The sequence below is a fragment of the Sylvia atricapilla genome, chromosome 2 (genome assembly GCF_009819655.1).
Source record: "Sylvia atricapilla isolate bSylAtr1 chromosome 2, bSylAtr1.pri, whole genome shotgun sequence".
NCBI lineage: Eukaryota > Metazoa > Chordata > Aves > Passeriformes > Sylviidae > Sylvia > Sylvia atricapilla.
The window spans coordinates 31089239-31108348 of record NC_089141.1 but is presented as its reverse complement, the minus strand read 5'-3'; the positions used below and the strand labels follow the sequence as shown (position 1 = coordinate 31108348).

Here is a 19110-nt window from a genome sequence, read left to right as displayed (position 1 = left end):
GAATAAACCATTCTTTGCCATGGGGAGACACTGCACAGTCTCAGATGTATCACAGAATTGTTCTCTTATTCCACTTTTTTATTAATAAATCATTGATGTGTAATCAACAATCAGACCTTTCCAGTCATGAAAGCTATTAACAGATTTTGATATTCAGAATTTGAATAAAACGGTCAATATTTTTGGGGTGTTCCTACTTTCTTTCTTTCATCCCAAGTAATAATAATCTTTAAAAGTTGAAGTCCAGGGAAAGGAAATGTGCAGCAAAAATCCTGGAGAGCTTTTTAAGATCCTAATTTTCCAGTGAGAGTTATGGATTTAGACAGATATGCATACTAAAGCTAAATACAAAACAGTTGAACACTGTTGGAAATAGGATCTAAACCAAGAATGAGGTGTTCTGTAATAAAAAAAAAAAACAATACTGAAGTGAATAACTAATTGCCATTTCTGAAATGAGCTTTATTCTCTTGTTTACTACACTGTAAACCAAGAATAATTTCACTGAATTTTACTGTGCTAGTCATACAATTGAATCAGAACTTGAGCTTCTGCTTTATTGCTGGATATGAAGAGCAATGAGTTGAAACAGCAATGTGAATCTTTCTGAATGAACAGAATTGTTTCATTTGAGAGGCCATTCTGAAGCAAATAAAACTGTGGTTGGAACTAATTCTGTCCGTATGCTACATGGGACAAAATTGCTCTTACTGGTGTGTGTGTATTTACAGCTTTTGGCACAATGGAATTAAAGTGCTTTCTGGGATTCAGATCATGTTCATTTCCTAATCTAAATAGAATCCATCACAGAATCATAGAATGCCAGGTTGGAAGGGGACAACCTAGCCTTCCTTGGCAAAAATAAAATCACAAGTCTAGACAAGATGGCCCAGCACTTGGTCCAACTGAATCTTCGAAGTGTCCAATATTCAGGAGTACACCTCTTACCTAGGCAGATTATTCCAATGGCTGATTTTTCTCTCTGTGAAAAACATTCCTCTAGTGTAAACCAGAATGTCTCCAGGAGTAAGTTGTACCACTCATCTTTTCTATGACACTCCTTGTAAAAGGAAATATTCTTTGTAAGGAGCCCTTAAATACTGGATCATACTGACAAGGTCTCCCCTAAGTCTTCTTTCCTCAGGGATGAACAAAGCAATTCTATCAGCCTTTCCTCACATGGCAGACTTTTCAGTGCTTGGATAATCATTTTGGCTCTTCTTTGGACCCTTTCCAGCCTGTTCACACTTTTTTTTTTTTTTTTTTTTTTTTTTTTTTTTTTTTTTTTTTTTTTTTTTTGTGTAGAGGGGACAAAAATTAATTTCCAGGAGTGCTCTGGAAGCACTGAGCAGAGTGGTGTCATGATGTATTTATCTCTGCTGCTGAAGTATTCTTTGATGCAGCCCAAGATCCTGTTGGCTTTCTTTGCTGCAGCACCATCCTGTTCCCCTCATAGGGAGCTTGTGTTCACCAGAAGCTCCTTGTCCCTTTCCACAGAACTTCTCCCCAGCCAGGTTTATATCCCAGCCTTGCTGCATTCCTGGATTATGTTATGTCAGGTGCAAGACTTTATACTTGTTGAACTTCATATGCTTTTCATTAGTCATTTCAAATTTTCTTGCAGGGTAACTGTCCCTTCAGAAGTCCTCCCTTCTTCACAGACATTTCTATAACTATAGACAGGGTGTTGGGGCTATATTTTTTAGTTGGACATAACTGAAGCCATGATTTATCATAATCTTCAAACTGTTAAAAGAAAGGAGTTAGAATAAGCCAGTAGTGTTATTTTAGTCACATTGTTTAGGACCAAAGCTCTGCCTATGCAATTACCACTCCTTGATAGCAGCAGGGAGCTGAGAGAAGGTTACGCGAACTGGGGAAATATAAATTCTACTTCCTCCTGTTACTCTCCCAGATATTAAACTTTTACAGGAATTATGTGAACCAGAAATGGTTTTTATGTGCTTAAGTAACACTCAATTGATTTTATTCCTATGTGCTTGTCTGCTCATCCTTTGAATCCATGCAGACTTCTCTTCCAGATATATCTTATGACAAGGAGTGCCACATCTTCTCTCTGTGTTATGTGGAAAACCACCTTATTTTGTTTGTATTTAACTTTTCTTTCATCTGATGTCACCTATTTCATGTACTAGAATAGACAATAAATCATCGACCCCATTGATCTTCTTGATATAAGAGTTTTTTATGCACCCACAAATTATAACCTCCACAATTGTCTATTCTCCCTTGCTGAAGAATTTAGTTAGTGCTTCATTTTATGGAAGCGTGACTATAACTGTCCCAGGCAAATCCACATGCAGAAATTAATTTCTAGCTGGATAAATTGATCTTGTGAGTTTTTTGTGTTTTAACCTTAAATATAGGAGAAAAATGTGCAAGATTTTTGTGATTTTGAATATATTCCAAGTCAGTCCTAGGAAGAAACCATCATTTCTGTCCATCCTTGTCACCTGGAAGAATGTCACTCTTTGAATAGAGTAAGAAGACCTGTCATTGTACTGTGCCACCCCAAGATAATGCTTCCAGCAATGTGGTATCTGCTTACTGCAAAATAAGTGACTGAACTGCAGTTTATTTTTAATTCTCTTTACGTTTGGAAATTCAAACTAAAAACCTGAGTGAACTCAACTCCAGCATTGTACAAAGACTGTAACTGAGATGGGTGTGGATCAAAAAAAAAATATAATCGGATACACACTTTTGCTTTTTTCATACTGGTTATGAAGAGGAACTCCAGTGTGAATTTTTCCTAACAGATAATATTCTCTCTCTGCTGGAGTCAGTGCTAGTAAGCCACGAAAATCAGGATTAATTTAAATTTGCATCACAGGTGGTGTAGAGTATTGACAAAGGGATTTGAATTGCAGTTGGCTGTCAAAATGGCACATTGGTTATACAAACACAAGTGAACCCAGCATCATTCAGTGTGGGGCTGTTTGCCAATGGTGCTAAAGTGGTGATGGCCTGCAAAAAGTCTTATGGTTTTAATACTTATATGCACCAAAAGGCACACTTACATTAAAGTTATAGATTTGACAAAAGTAAACACTTAATATTTTAAGGAAAAAAAATTATTTGGGGTTGTCTATGCAGCATCCTGATGTAAAATTCTTTAATGATGTCATCACATAACATTTTTCACTGGATGCTTCTGTTTGATAGATTCATTGCAACAGGAATCAATGAGTTATATTTTTTCTCAATTTCAATTATATTTTTTCTCAATTTCAATTATATTTTACAAAGATTTCAACAGCATTCCTAAAAGAATGTCAAAAACCATTTCTTTTAAGTGTAACATGATGTATGAAGCAGTTACATGAAACTAGTTTACCTGAACATAGAGAAGTATTCTTTTGAGGTAATTTTTTTAAATTTTAGAAAGTGATTTAATTCTTTAATATATCACCTTTCTTCAGTCTACCACTGCACTGTAAGAAACTGGAAGTAATTTTTAGCACTTTTAAAAAATATGTTATTTTTATCACTTCCTAGTACTTTTTTCATTATTCAAGAATAAATAGATAATGAAGGAAGGCAGCTGGAGTGGTAGTGGAAATGAAAAGATGAGCTCTGTTTCATGCACTGTATCTACACAAACTGTGATTAAGTAAAGTAACCTAATTCATATCACAAATCCATTATATGGCTTGTGCTTTTCTTAAGGTACTGGTAGTCTATGAAGTGTAAGCTAAAAAGAATGCCATGAATAGAGATAGCTTTTAAGAATGCTATTTCCAAACTGGGGTCACAAAATGGATATCTGCTGGTTGTGGCAGGGTGTCTGAAATGCAACACAAGGTAAAGGAACTTGATTCAAAAAACGTGCTCCAATATACAAGTCTGTCACCTGTGTAAGAAATGTGTATTTACTCTTTGGATGAAGCTGAGCACAAATTGTAAGTGCTGAGTCCGGTGCAAGGATCACTGCATGAAGTTTCACTGTAGTCCCTGACAACTTTGTGAACAGGAAAATCCAGTGGTGTGGAAAGACATGCACTCACCATAAAATGTAATGGATATGGAAAATAAGAGGCCTTTACTTGCAGGTAGGATTTGGGGAAAGAGAAACCAGAAGTGGCTGTCTAACCTTTCAGTATTGTTAAGGACATATGAAAAACAATTCCTATTTCAACAAGGGTTGTTTAAGCCAGAGAGATAAAGCATCCCTTGAGGTGGGGAAAGAATTCCCTGAATCCATAGAGAAACTGGACCAATCAAGAATATTGTCAAATAGAAACTTGCTAAATGTTCTATAGTTTTTCAGCTTTTATTTCAACGTTTTCCTTAAATGAATAAACCAAATTCACCATCTTTCTTTCGTCTTGTTTGATTTGTAGAGAAATCTGGCTCAGTAAAGCACTCCATTCCTTTGGACATATTGACTCTCTTAATAGCAGGAAAAAACATGATCAGAGGAGGTTTACAAACCTTTCATACTTTGTGTGGTATAAATCATAAACTCATCTCTACAAATACTGTCTCGAATTAAGGAACATGTATATTTATCTCCTTTTGATCATGACAAGGAGCAACTGATAAACCTCACTAGCTTGTTGCTATTGCCTGCTCCTTGCTTTTGGGGTGTATGTGCATTCTTACCTCTCTAAAATTAAAATTTCGTCTTCCTTTTCATGTGTTTTACATGGTTTGATCTTCTTGACCCCTTGCATGAATTTCAGAGGACTCTTTTCATTAGTTGAGTCTTTTGGGGTTTCCATTTTGACAGTCACTCTTAAAAAAAATAATAATTTTGTGGTGTTGAAATTAACAGTCCATTATCTCCAGTACAATAATGACAGCAGCGTGACAACTTGCAAATTAATGGTAAAATAGATTATCACCTTTTCACACTCATTTTTGAGATATTTTGCAACATTAGTTCTTTGTACAGTATAAAGTCTGGAATGTGTTAAACAGCAGCATAATTTATTGCTGTTTTCCACAGACAGGATATTTTATTGAGATTCACAAGCCTTCTATACTTTGTCAAACATGTGAGGAACACTTGATATTAAAAAGTGTTACAGATGCTATCAGCCATTAGTAGAACCAAAAATGCTGATTCTAGCCATGTTTGTTAAACACAGACATTGACAACTCTCCTACACATCTTTGCAAGTTTTCTTTTGTAGGCTAGTTTGGGCATCTTTTATAAGATATATTCTACCATGATTTGTTTTACTCAATTATTTTAGTATAAGGATCTTAATACTAGTTGTACTTCACTGTCTTATGCTGGTGCTCAGGGGTTTCCATCAGAGATGGACTTTATGATACAATAAATGCTGTGTGCAATTTACTACAGGTTGTAAAAAGCTTATTTGCTAAGGAGCTCATGATGTAGAGGTGAACAAATGTCACGAGGCTCTTGTAGTCTCTTACACCACAGAATTTAATTAACTATAATTGTCTGGAAAGCAGTGTCCTTCCTCCAACACAAAATAAAACATTTTTCTTGTTTTTTTTTTTCTATCACAAGGGATGAACAAACAATATTAAATTATTCTCACACCCTTGTCTCTTTCCATCAGGAAATGGAATCTTCGTGATGAAGGTAATGTTCATTCTTGGTTTGTTGAATTGTTTTGTGAATCCTGTAATTCAGTTTTGGTAGAATTACTCACTAGTCATCAGCAGTAGACAAAAAAGTCTAGTATCATTAGGATGTAAGTAAAAAGTTGAAATTCTTCTATGATTTTTCTCTCTGCATATAATCTCAAAATGAAATTATAGGAATACATCTGGCTCTTATTTTGCCTTTGGATAGGAGACAGGAGGAAGACTATAGGATCCCATCACTGAGTTATAGTGGAATAATAGAATTATTTGAGTGGAGAGAGACTTAAAATACCACCTCGTTCCAACCTCTGCTTCCATGGGCAGGGACATCTTCCAGCAGATCAGGTTGCTCACAGCTCTATCCAGCCTGACCCTGACCATATCTAGGGATGTGGAGACCTCAGCCTTTCTAGACAACCTGTTCCAGTGCTGCACCACCATCACAAGAAAGAATTTCTTCTTAATATCTCCACTATATCTACCCTATTTCTGTTAACAGCCATTACCCTTTCTCTAATCACTCCACACCCTTGTCAAAAGTCCGTGTCCTTTAGTGACTTTAGACAATGAAAAGTGCTATATGATCTCCCTGAAACCTATGCATTTCTAACAAGTTGAGTTTTGGCTCTTGGTTCTTTGGTTTGTTTTCTGAATCTACTGGAGCTATCACATTATAAAGCCTTAAATTTTTAAAATAGATCTGCATTTTGTTTGGTGTTGATGATGGCCCCAAATGGTACACTGTAGCATGGGAGCTGAATGACGATACTGAGTACCTGTCACACCACACCCAAACTAAAGCTCTTCAAAAAATAGTAGCAACAAATTTAGGAGAAGAAAAAACTAGTCATATTGGACATGTTGTAATTTCTTCTATTCTCAATGAAGCCACAGACAATTACTTTTCACTAAAAATTGTGAAGCTGTTACCATAGTTGGATGATTCATTAACAACATTTCCAAGGCATGCGTTTTTCTGAACAATATCAGAAATAAATCTTTCAGTATTGTATTCACACTCTTCTTGCTCACAGTAAATACCAAAAGATCAACCAGATACCAGTAATTGGTGCATTGTGGATCTCATGAGCTGAACAGGCAATGCTTCACAAGATATGGAAACTGCCTGATTTGCTGCAACAATTTCTCTACTACTTCAGCAACTAAAACACTTGTATGGATTGTGTGAAGCATATTTATTACTGTTGTTAATTGGAACGTATGAATCAAAAAAGGAAAGGTGCTATCTGTGAGCTGAACCTGACTTTTATGGGTAGAGTGAGATTTATGTTCCAAAGGAAATTATTGCATAAATTCAGACACTTTTCTCTAGTATTTATAATTTGTGTCATGCTAATATTGTACTGTGATTATTTTTAAGAAATTCAGGTCTATTTTACTTTGCAACTAAATTGCTTTATAAGTTCAAGGAAGTCTGATGTACTTTAGGGTCTCTTGTGTTACCTGTACCAGTTAAATCTGGTCTGACCATGATGATTAACTCTGTAGCTCAAAAGGAGGTCTGCTAATGAGCATAAATGTGGCAACCCTATCTGTGAGGTCAGGAAAGAGCAAGAAGGGGAGCAAATGCTTTCAAGGATCTGCATACCAGGGGACAAGATGATGATCATTTCCAGTCTAGAACCAGTGTCAGGTGTGGTCAAGTTGCTATGACACATAAACCAGCCTTTTGTATCTTGGTGCTGAAACAGGGCAGAAAAAGGACTCCACAACTAAAAATAGTTGTTAGAGTGGTATGTATTTTAACCAATGTCGAGATGCATGGAGAATAATTTCACAAAAGATACACATGAACACCAGAGAGCTTGCTCCTCCCCTATTATTCCCTGAGATCTTACATTTGCATGGCATTGCACAATCGGCCTCATACATATTCGTTTCCTGTCCCCATCCATCCTCGCTGCTCATGGTAATTTAACTCCATTCCCTTCTGCACATGTTCTGTTTGTCGTGGTGGGCTTGAGGGTCTCTAGAAAATGAAGGAAATAGAGTCTTTCTCAGCAAACTCTTCACCTTTATCTCTCTCACCTGTGCTTTGGCCCTTTTGGCACTTTTTCAAGGCAAGAAGTCACCTTCTGCTGGCTAAGAGTCTGTGTTTATATTTGCATTCCTAGTCCTGTTATCCTGTTGTGTTTAGGTTAACCCTTCTTCTTATCACTGAGGGGCCCCAGATGCTTGTTATAGATGCCTTAAAATATGTAAAGGGTAACAGACACAGCATTTGATATTCACTAAATACCTAAACTGAAATTTAAATATGTTCTAAAGCACTATTTAAATTACTATTTAAATATAAAATACATTCTAAAATACAATGTATGCTCTTAAGTTTACTATAAAGATCAGCTAGAATTTTCAAACCTCTGTCTCAGTGCCTGCCTGTGTGTCACCAGAATCCATGAGTGAACTCATCCTCTGGAGTGCCCTTGGAGCCCATAGCAGTTTATTGTGGAGCTACTGAGGCACAAAGCAAGACAAAATTTAGAAGCCATTCTTGAGAGCAGAGAACATTAGGCTGAAGTCACTGACAGAGCACTGAGGAACAGCCTCTTTCCTTTACCTGAGTCAAGGACTAAAAATTACCAGGGTGCATAGGTTGAGTGGCAGCTACTTTCTGAAGGCACTGCTGGGAGTTTACAATGGTGGAATGCTCTTTTATGGGAATGTTACTTCGTTCTCAGTAAATTGTTCACACTTTGGGCCTCATATACAGGAAAATGAAATAAGCAGGTAAAGCTCAGATATGGTTTTCTTTCAAATTCTAGTTTATGATAGAAGGATAGAACAGAATTGTGTAACTGTTGGAATATCTGAGAATTTGCTTCAGTCATCCACTTTTCTAGAATGTATTTTCTGGTTTAGATTCTCCCTCTTCATAACTGCAGTGCTCTTTTTCATCAGTATGTAAAAATAAATTGTTTCTTTCATGTTCCTTTGAATAACTTAAAAACTACGTTTTTGAAGTAACTGACTACTGTAGTTATGTAATGCATATTCTGTATATACGAAGCTCTAGGCATATAACCTTAAAATATACAGTAGTCATTGAGTTAGACCTTGTGCTTTTTTTTCCTTAATAAGATATTCCTTTTCCACTCTTGAATACTTCTGGTGAAGAATGTTAGAGAAATAAACATACCAACATGTTCTTAGTTTAAATTTGCTTGTTTGTTTCCTTGTTGGTTTTATTCTTTTGGGCTTTTTAAATCTGAAATTTACATACAATGTTTTGTAAATATGTCTCAATTATTTTTTTTGCAGTTTGCATTGTTGTGATGGCAAAAGTATGTTCATTTTTTAGAGAAAAAAGCTTTTGAGACTACAAGGACCTAAAATGAAATCCAAGTTTAATATTAATGAACTACTGACAGAAACAAAAACTATGAAGATTTTAAATCTAGCTTTTAATTTCAATAGGTTAATGAATAACTATTAACTTATTGTCTACTTAGAAATCCAACAAATACTTGAGACATAAATGTAATGATAAGAAATAAATCCAACTGACAATTCTGACCATGTCCAGATTAGAAGATAAGTCTGTCTCTTACTTTGAAAGGTCAAGAAATGGACTCCAGAAATATATGTCAACTTTGCCACAAAATCAGTGAATAGTTTTACTGCCAAAAAACCTTCCAGACTTTTTCCAGTGGCTTAATGATGTCAGCTGCTTCTCATCCTGTTGTTGCAGTCCTCATTGTATTTCATATTTCTCTGTTTCAAGAAATAATTTATTGACAATATAAATTCTCCAACATTATATTCATAGCTTGGATTCATGGGTCCAGGATTGAGAAGGTGAGGACATATTGTTCTTTATACCAGATAGATTTGTTTATAAATAAGGATGAATGCAGGATGCAGAGCAGTGAGGCGCTGTTCTGGACTGTGGTCATTACGGCATCAGAGAAAGACATGGATGACACATTTCAGTCTATAAAGCAGAACAAGTCTAAATTCACTATAGAATTGTGTGGTAAGCATGTGAGATAGAAGCTGAGACAGTGAAACAACTGCAGGGGATGGGGTGTTTAACAGCTTTCTGCTAGGTGGACTTTTCTACTTGACCAGCCCATCCTCTGCACATCGGCTACTGTCATCGTTCGATCCCATACATGTGACTGCGTATAAGAAGTGCTCAGCTAAATGTAGCAATAATCTTTGAATAAAGATAGCCTTATTATCTTAAGTGCTCCTCTAAAATAGGGCTGGTGGCTGTATAATTTTCTCCTTGTTGAAGTGGTTGCAAGTAATTGGTCTAGTCATAATTTATAAACATTCAGTGAAGCCTGAAAGATGATTGTTACAACAGAAGATGTCTTTGTTGAGGCATACTGGTGCCTCTGTTGGGTTTCATGCTGCATACCCATCCACATTGTCAGGTACTGCTATAACCAGAGAGCCACAGAGCTTTCTGTCACTCTAGACAAGAATATAAACAATTGGACATAAGATGGATAGGTTGATACAGCTGGCTATCTCACACCCCTAAGGAAAAGCATAGGCAAATCTTATGCATGTAAAAGTTTAGAGTTAATTATTAAATCTTTCTCTGATTTGCACATTCAGGAAGAGCACCAATAATTTATCATTATCATTTCCAGATCTGCTATCATTTCCAGATGTCTTTTTGTTCCTAGATATAAGGTGAGCAGGTAGGAGCTGGAACTAGTCAGCTACCATCAGAACAGCTCAGCTTCCTGCACAGCTACACAAGCTAATCAGGAAGAAGTGACCAAAGCAGCAAGATGTTGCCACCACTTCTTATAATTTCAATAAGCATTGTAGCTATTGAAGTTGTGGTTGGATTTATTGGAAATGGATTTATTGCAACTGTTAATATCATTAATTGGATCAAAAGCAAAAAAACATCTTCTGCAGATATGATCCTGATCTTTCTGAGCACATCGAGATTTATCTTGCAGGTGACAGTCCTGATGCACATCCACAGTCTCTACTTTGCAGATGTGTTAAAGCTGGCCTCAGTGTACAAGGACTTTGGTGCTGTATGGATGTTTGTGAACCACAGCAGCTTGTGGTTCAGTACCTGGCTCTATATACTGTACTGTGTAAAAATAATCAATATCACCCACTGGCTGCTGCTGCAAGTCAAGCGCAGAATAGCTGGGATGGTCCCATGGCTTCTTCTTGGATCACTGGTCATTTCTTCTATGACTTCTCTCCCTTTACTGTGGATTACACCCAGCACTTACCTATGCAGCTCAACAGGGAACTGCAGAGAAAACAGCACAGCTCATATCACAGACTGGGATAGTTCACATCTCTACTTGCTGCTTCTTTACTTTGTAGGTTGCTTTTTCCCTCTCGTGCTCTCCGTGGTGACCTCAGCTCTGTTAATTACTTCTCTGTGGAAACACAGGAAGACGATGCAATGCTACGCAGATACTTTCAGGGATGCTATGATAGATGTTCACCTAACTGCTATTAAATCCATTGTTTCTTTCTTAATCCTGTATCTTTCCAGTTTTGTAGCTCAAATTCTGTTGATATTGTCGACATCTCAAAGTAAAGATGTTGTGAAAGTTGCAGTGTCCTTAGTTGTAGCTGGGGCATATCCTTCCATGCACTCAATTATCCTGATCATAGTCAATTCAAAACTGAAATTGGCATTTAGGAAGCTTTTCCTGCATTTTAAGTGCCATGTGGAAGATAAGCCTCCAAGCCCCAGGCCTGAGAGAAACACTCCCCAGTTAGAAATCTGAAATCTACACTCAAATGTATTGTTTCACTGTCTTTTTTCTTAAATGATAACTTTTGTCTCCTAGAGACTTCTGTGACTAGTCCTCCTTAACATTTCAGAGCATCTGCAATATTGAGCATGTTTGCCTTACTTGTGCACCACTTCAGGACCTTCCATCCTGCTAATATAGAGTGAGAATAAAAATGTACTGAATGAAAACAATCCACTTAAATAAGAAATCAGTTTTAGGTTGTTTTGTGATTTCAAATTGTCAAACTGAAAGTTTTATGACCTGTTTGAATTGAAGAAAATGGTGACTAAACCAGACAAGAATGTACAGAGCTCACAAATATCAGCTCTCAGATAAAGGTACATTTTCACCTGAGAAGGTTAAAATTTGACTAAGAACATGTTGTGCAAGTCATAGCTGGTGGAAAAAGTACATGGAAAATGACTGCTTTTAAACTGGAAAAGCGAGCTGGATTATAACCTGAGGGAAGACTAAGATTTGGAAGGATGCAGCCAATCAGTATAATCAAATTGCATTCTGAATAAGATTTATTTGTGTTGGGATTCTGGAATGTCTGTAACAATGCAGTGATTAAATACCTTTTTCAAAGTGGACACTTTTGTTTGAAATATATGTTATGCTTATTTGTTTGGTTTTCTTGAAAGTGGATTACCAAGATGGTGATTACAATGTAAAGTGATGTAGGTACATAAAATTACCTGTAGAAAATCTCACTCTTGTTGAGTTGGCCATTCTGATCATAGATTTGCCTTTATTGTCATGATTTGCTCTTGCTGTGAATAGCAGAGAGTTGTTTCTAAGGCTGTTTTCTTTTAAAATTTTATATTACTATGAAGTTTCACATGAGATTGGTGAAATATGTTCAGCAAGTCTTGTCATGTTTTATGAAATAATGTGTTTGATAAATTTGTTCCAAAGTTCTCAGCTCATTGCAAGTATTTTTATGCCTTATATACCTCTGCAGGAGTTTAGATAATACCAGATTATAAATTGCTGTGGTGAGAGTTTCGGTCCCACCTATAAAATTAGTGAACAGAGTGATTCACTTATTCTTGGAGTGTAGTAGCCTCAGGTTTTGAAACATGAGAGTAATAAGTTTAAAAAATGCTTAAAAAAAATCACTGTTGAAAAAAACATTAGATAAAGAATGAATATAATGGTTTTAAATGGCACCTTAAAATATTTTTGAGAATGAACTATGTATTAATAAGAGACATAAGAGGTTATCTGTGTGATATGAAGTGACATGATTATTAGCATGTGTAAACCATGGGTTCAGGCAACAGAGCAGAAGGGAGAGTCGTGAATCTCACAAACACAGCATTTGGAGGCACAGCACGTTGTATTGTAAAACTAAAGCTTCTGTAATGTCCACTGCTGTGGTGCTGAATCAAGAGAGACACCGAAGTCCCTCGAGGGAAGCAGGTGGGAGCCATAATGCTCATGTCACAGCAGCACTCTGCTCTGCTCCACGGCTCCATGCCCTGCCAACATGGACCAAGGTTAGAACAGTTACACAGCCATAGCTCTTCCAGCTGGCAACGTCATGAAAAGAAAGTGTCCTGTAAGAAATGAGTTTGTTTGAGGCTGGTTTATTGTGAGGTGATTGGTAGTGGTATTTGAGTTTTTGAGGCTGATAATTTCCCCAGTGAGCTCATTTCTCTTCAGGTATTTCCAAACCCTTTTCTAAAGAGGGTCTGAAGTAAAGGGATCAGAGCCAAAGATGATAATAACGGCCCTTGCTCAGTTTCCTCACCTTCAAGAGAGGGAGATCTGAGGCAGGAGCAATCATTAATAAAATATCCTCCAGTGCTTCCAGGGGAAGAGGAGGACAAAGCTCAAGGACTTGACATCTTTATGTTGTATTGATGAAAGTTTTGTTACACACAACATAGAGTGAGATAGATGGGTACATAAATTAGAATTTTAAATGACTGGATTGGTAAATAAATTATTAGTTTTGTCCTTTTCCATTCCATCCTCCCCTCAAGCTTCAATTTATTTTCATGACTTCTTCCACAGTATATACAGATTTCTATTTGTTTTTTGATCTTACCCTGCTCTTTGGATTTTGTCCTATCCCACCCAAAAATAATCTTCTATATTCTCTTCAGATTTAGCCTTCTTTTTCAGGTACATTTAAAAAAAAGCTTTCTCATTATTATTTTACAAAAAAAAAAAAATCATTCATCTAATTACAATAGATTTGTTTCTATCTCTATTCCAGAAAGCAGATCAATAAACCCAATTAATGTTTTGGCAATTATTATTTGTGTCCCAAAAAATCATAAAAATAACTTCATTGAGATTTCATTGTCTAAGATGTGTTTATATGATAAATGAAAATAAGACTGAGCTGACCAGTACATTTCCCCTTGAATTTTTCCAAGTTACATGAAACAGGGACAACATGACTGGGAGAATACTGTCTGCAGTTTGTATAAGGCCAGAAATTGTAGCAGCACCAAAATCATTGTGAGAATGATGAAAAATAGTGATTAGTGCAGTTGTTCATACCAACTACATGAGAAATCAAACCTTGTCTTCTGTGTCTTCTCCAACTTTTTTTTTTATTTTTTTAAGTGCCATTGTGTTTGCTTTTTCTGGGTCAGAATTCATCACAATTCTCTGTCCAGAAAATCCAGTATTTTGCTGTGCAGAAATTAAGGGACTTTTGATTACAGTCTCAGTAGCATGTTCATGAAGCTGGCAAGTTTTTCACTATCAGTCTTTTAGCACAAGAAGAACTACCACAGACATTCTGAGTTTTGACCACTGGTCAGCTTTGTCATGTTTTTCCTTTTGCCTGCAATAATCAGAGACTCTACTCGACGAAATCAGTAGTGGTGTGGTGGACATGAGCTCTGCTATCTCTAACACTGTATCTCTCTTCTGCCAGCCATGCAGTCATCCTTGCCTTTCTGATAGTTGGCTGTTCCCCATGATGTAATTACCTCTCTGCAAGGCGCACAAGTCAGCACTGCCAGGTCCATGGATCCCAGAACAGACATTCTTTTAAATGCCACTAAAACTCCAATCTTCACTTTTGCTGGTTTTCTAGTGGTAATCAGTGGTAATTCACCTTCTTTGCATCTGACAGCACAATGGTGCTAATTTATTCTGAATAATTTTGGGTAATTTGAAAGGTAAAATAAGTGCCAATGAAAATACCAGATGGTACCTATCTTTTCTTGAAATACAATTTCCTACCTTTCTGCAAGGTCTGGAGAAATTTTTTCCTCCTGTAAGAGTTTATAATAGGATTATAACCTGCAATTACTTTTATCTCTATCTATTTATTTATTGTCTTCCCTCTCGTAATACTCAGATTTCATTTCATTAATATCGCAAGGACAGTTTCTCCAATGTCACAAAATACTTCTGAAGGTTAATCCCTCTTCCCCTCAATATTCCTTATCCTGTTTGTTCCTCATTTGAGAACATCTGTGTAGGAGGTCATTGGAGCTTAGTTAGGTGTATAAATAATGTTCATAGAGACATGGATTTTAATGTTTATTTAAAAAACTAAAAACAGATAAAAATAACTTTCTTTCTAAATTAATGTGAAAATGGCTTTGAATACTTGTAAACATTAAAAGTACAAATCAGGATCATGTTGACATCACTTTTAAGATTTATTATTTTCAAAGTGCCATTTCTCCTTCCCAACACCTATGTTTTTCAAATACCCAAACTTTACATGGCCAAAGTAATCATAAAGAATATCAATTACATCAGAGAAGAGCATAGGTCCTCTTGAAACCAGAGCTCCTGATGCTCATGAGCTTTCCAGTGCTCAGATGGTTCTTCGTGCCTAAAACTTTCTTGAAAGTTCGCTGAAAGACCATATCCCTTCTCGAGTGTTCAGCCAATCTGTGTGTGAAAGGACAGGAATATTTTATCATCAGAAATCAGAGTAATAGTATGGGTGGTGGCTACAGTGGGATTTTATTGGGCTATTGAGAGGAGAGGAAAGCGAGGAGAAGTCTCACAGATCCATAAGATTTACTTTGGCTGGTCTCTTTTCCCAGTACAGGTAAACAAACTGATGAATAGACTGGACCAGCAACGCAGCCTTCCAAAGCTGCTATTGCTGCACTGGGATCCCTGCACTGAATGCTCCACTGCAAAACAGTTCTTTTGCTGCCACAGGAAAAGCAGAGGCAAAGTGCTAAACAGAAATAATGACTTGACATGATAATTTCTTAATTGCCTCTTGGGGGGAAAAGGTGAAGTTATACCATTTCTGGCCTTTATGCACTCAGATGTGATATTGTGATGAGATTAAGATGGATGATATAATTAATAAATTTAAAAAATGGTTGGTGTAATATTATACACCAATATTATATTCTATTTTTTTCAGGTAATTATATTCTATTTTTTTATCTTCTTCTGCCCCTTCTCCAATGTCATATTTGAATTTCATCTTTTCTAGTTTTGTATCTTTTATTTTTCCCTCTCCTTTGAGTACTACTTTTTCTTTTCCTTTTTAGAAAAAAAAATAATTCTACATTTATCACTCATATTTCTTTCCACTTCCTCTAAAAATCTCCACTATTTTTTCTGCTATTGCTGCTGTTATTGCAAATATGTAATAATGAAATCATGATGGGTTCATTCACATGTTTACTTTGTTATACTAAACACAAATTTCAAGGCGTCTTATTGGTTTTGGCAGAATCATACTTTTTCTTTTGTTATAACATTGTGAACAAAATTTCTTTCTTTCCTTGGGAAGGCATTAAAAAAAAGCAAAAAACCAAAAAAAACAAACCAACAAACAAAACCCCACATTGCTGAGACCCTGAGATAGTGAAGCTTCCCTTTCAAATCTCACTTTAGTCAGTTCTACTTTGTTGTCCTTTCCCTGACATTTGCTTTCTCTCACTTTAGTGTGGCTCCCTTTTTCTTTTACAGACTGTTATTTTCTTTCTCATTTTCCCTGTCTCCTTTAAGGTCGTTCCTAAAGTCTTTACTTTTCCCTTCCTCTGTTTAGTTTTAATTGTCACCCTTCAATCCCTCAAACACACTTGTTCGTTTCTATGTTTGCACTGTTTGTTTCCCTTCCAGAGTAGAGATGACCATCCAAATATTTTCATTGCTTAGGATGGAGATAAGAAGGAAAAAGAGGAAATAGAATGCAGCTCCATGCATGCAAACAGCCAAGTGGAAAACATTGAGTTCAAATACTGCATGTATAAATTGTACATTCAGGGCTAAAATTATATGAAATACTTGAATCCTGAGAAACATCAGAAAGAAAGTACATATTTATAGACTTGCTCACTCTCTTAAAGACAACAGAAATCTGTCTATTGCAATTAATTGTCACCAACAGAAAAGAAGGAAATCAGCTTTTCTTTCCTGAGGAACTTCTCAATCTCCTCCAAGATGTATAACAGAAGCTATGAATAGGTACTTGTTGAGCTCATTTGATAAATCATAAGAAACACAGCATGAGTTTTATACAAGTGTCCAACCAACAGAAGTTCAGATCCCTAACATAGCATGTGGGTATAATTTGAGTTTCAATGGTCACAGAAATAATGTTTCTCTTGCTTGAAGTACTCGCAGCTTTCTTTAGGAATCTGAAGCAGTGTTATTGCATGTGTAGAGAAACAGATCTGCCCCTGTTGAATAAATAGGTACTCTCTCAGCTAAATTCAGTACAAAAGTAGAAAAGACATAATATAAAAACTGAATCATTCTTAAGTCATATTTGGACGACAGCTGCAGCCAGTCTCCTTTTTCATTGTTTTTTTCAACTGGGTGAGTTTGTGCATTTTTCTCATGCCATGGCTCTACTCAGGTAGGAAAAGGGAGAAAATTTCTCAAAAATATCCCCTGGAGAAGATTATTCTGAGATATAATAACTCTTGGCTTCAGTTCCCTGATGCTGTGAAGAACTAAAGTCTTAGGTCCTCTGTCTTTTTGCTCTTACAAAGCCAGTCTGTGATTATTTCAAAAGCCAGCTCCAAAGCGCATTCTGTCAAAAGCAAGTTCAGCTTTTGGAAAGTGAATGACAACTCAAACTTCTTACTGGGTTTGGAATTAGGTGAACACCTATATAAAAGCTCATAATATATGTAGGCGGTGGGCCAAGAGACTGGGAAGAAGGAGAAGGTTCAGTAGTTATCTGTGATGAGTCAACCCAAACTTCTTCTTCCCAGTCCCTTGGCCTGCTGTATCTCATCTGCATGGAGATGACTTGATTTTCTTTACAGAGTCAGCGGGAAAGGCTAAAATCTCAGGATGGGCCTGAGGAAGCTTCCAGAAATGCCTTGCTTTTCTTGCTGACTGTAGGAAAAAACCACATACATTACCAAGTTAAGGGATAAGATACTTAACAGTCTTTGGTTAACCTTCTCTTTGAACCCCTTCACCTATATGAATATCTCTAGCTCTGAACTGCTCTTCTGACAAAATTAGGAACCTCTTGATGATTCTCAGATCACCCCTCAGACCACTGGTGGTCTCTTCTGTTATTTCTTCTCACTTTGGCTTACTTTAGCTTTTGCTTCTCTCACAGATGGCAGGGTGATATATGCTGAGGTTTTTCAGCTCTCCTTATCATTTCGTTGGACACCATTGGGATGTACTTCCCTGTTATCATTCCATTTTATTGTAATCAGATAATTATCTCTGTCCTTAAACTTATCTGAAGGAGATAGAAATCTGACAACTCTGGGAGCTCCAGTACACATATGCATGTAAATATCATCCAGTGCCTGTCTTTCCCTCTTTCCTTCTGTATTTCTAGTTTGTTTTTTTATTTGACTACTGTTATTCAACTGGTGCAACTAAATCACCAAGATTGCCTGTGCTGTCTTTGGGGATCACTGCTTCTTGTTTGAATACACTGTACTCAGTTTACAACAAATTTCAAAAACATTGATTCATTGTTGCATATCTTCCTCTAAGTCATTATAACACAGAAAATTCTTTCCTTATTTTGAGGGGTAACTTCTAAGAAAAACTTGATACAAATTAGTGCAAACACAAAAATAGGAAAATCCCTGGAACTGACTATGCTCTTACATACCCATACTTTGAGGAGAAAGTCAGCGACAAAAAGTACAAAAAAATTAAAATTTGTGACTATGTAGTATATTTTCCTCTCTTATTTCTGAGGCATAGCTAAATATGATTCTATATTTAAGTTTCCTGGTGAAGTCCTTTGTATCTTTTCAAATTCAGCTGATCAAGCTCTTGAGTTTTCAAGAGTTAAATTGTTAAATCACGTATCAAAATACTAAGAATCAAATAGTTCACTCAAGACACTTTTTACTACAAGAGCTTTGAGTAGAGTTTTTTGTTTGTTTGTTTGTTTGTTTTTATTATAGCCTATTATTTAAAAGTTGACAGCAAAAGCAGTACAGTTATCTATAAGCCAGCTGTCATGATTTCTCCAGAAAATCACTTTTTGCATTGAACTGATGTTGTGATCATATACCTTGCTGTCATATGGTTTGATAAGTGATTGCTTGCTTTGAGGAGCCCATGAACTATTTCTAGTACTTGAGCCTCTTACAATGTATATTCACTTGCAGTTGCAAACACTCCACTTTCATAGGGCTGATTGAACAATCTTCATCCAAATACATTATTCAACAAACATTTCTATGGAATAACTTCTTTCCAGACTGAATTTAAAGGAAATTAATCTGACTCTGATCCTTACAAAGTTTAGTAAGTTCTGTGAAAAAGCACTGTAAATAGGGCAAGAGGGACTCATACCTCAGGTGCATCCCAGTTTAGTTCTTTTATC

At 36.4% G+C, this 19110-nt stretch overlaps 1 protein-coding gene and 1 long non-coding RNA gene across 2 annotated transcripts in view; both read left to right on the top strand.

Moving 5' to 3' along the window:
* The window catches only part of LOC136374045 (uncharacterized), a 692060-nt gene that overhangs the window by 213861 nt on the left and 459089 nt on the right, over positions 1-19110 (top strand). The gene's annotated exons all lie outside the window — the stretch shown is intronic.
* Positions 10356-11330, top strand: LOC136373317 (taste receptor type 2 member 40-like). Its single transcript, XM_066338216.1, has one exon. It carries the CDS (start codon positions 10356-10358, stop codon positions 11328-11330), a length of 975 nt encoding a protein of 324 aa, XP_066194313.1.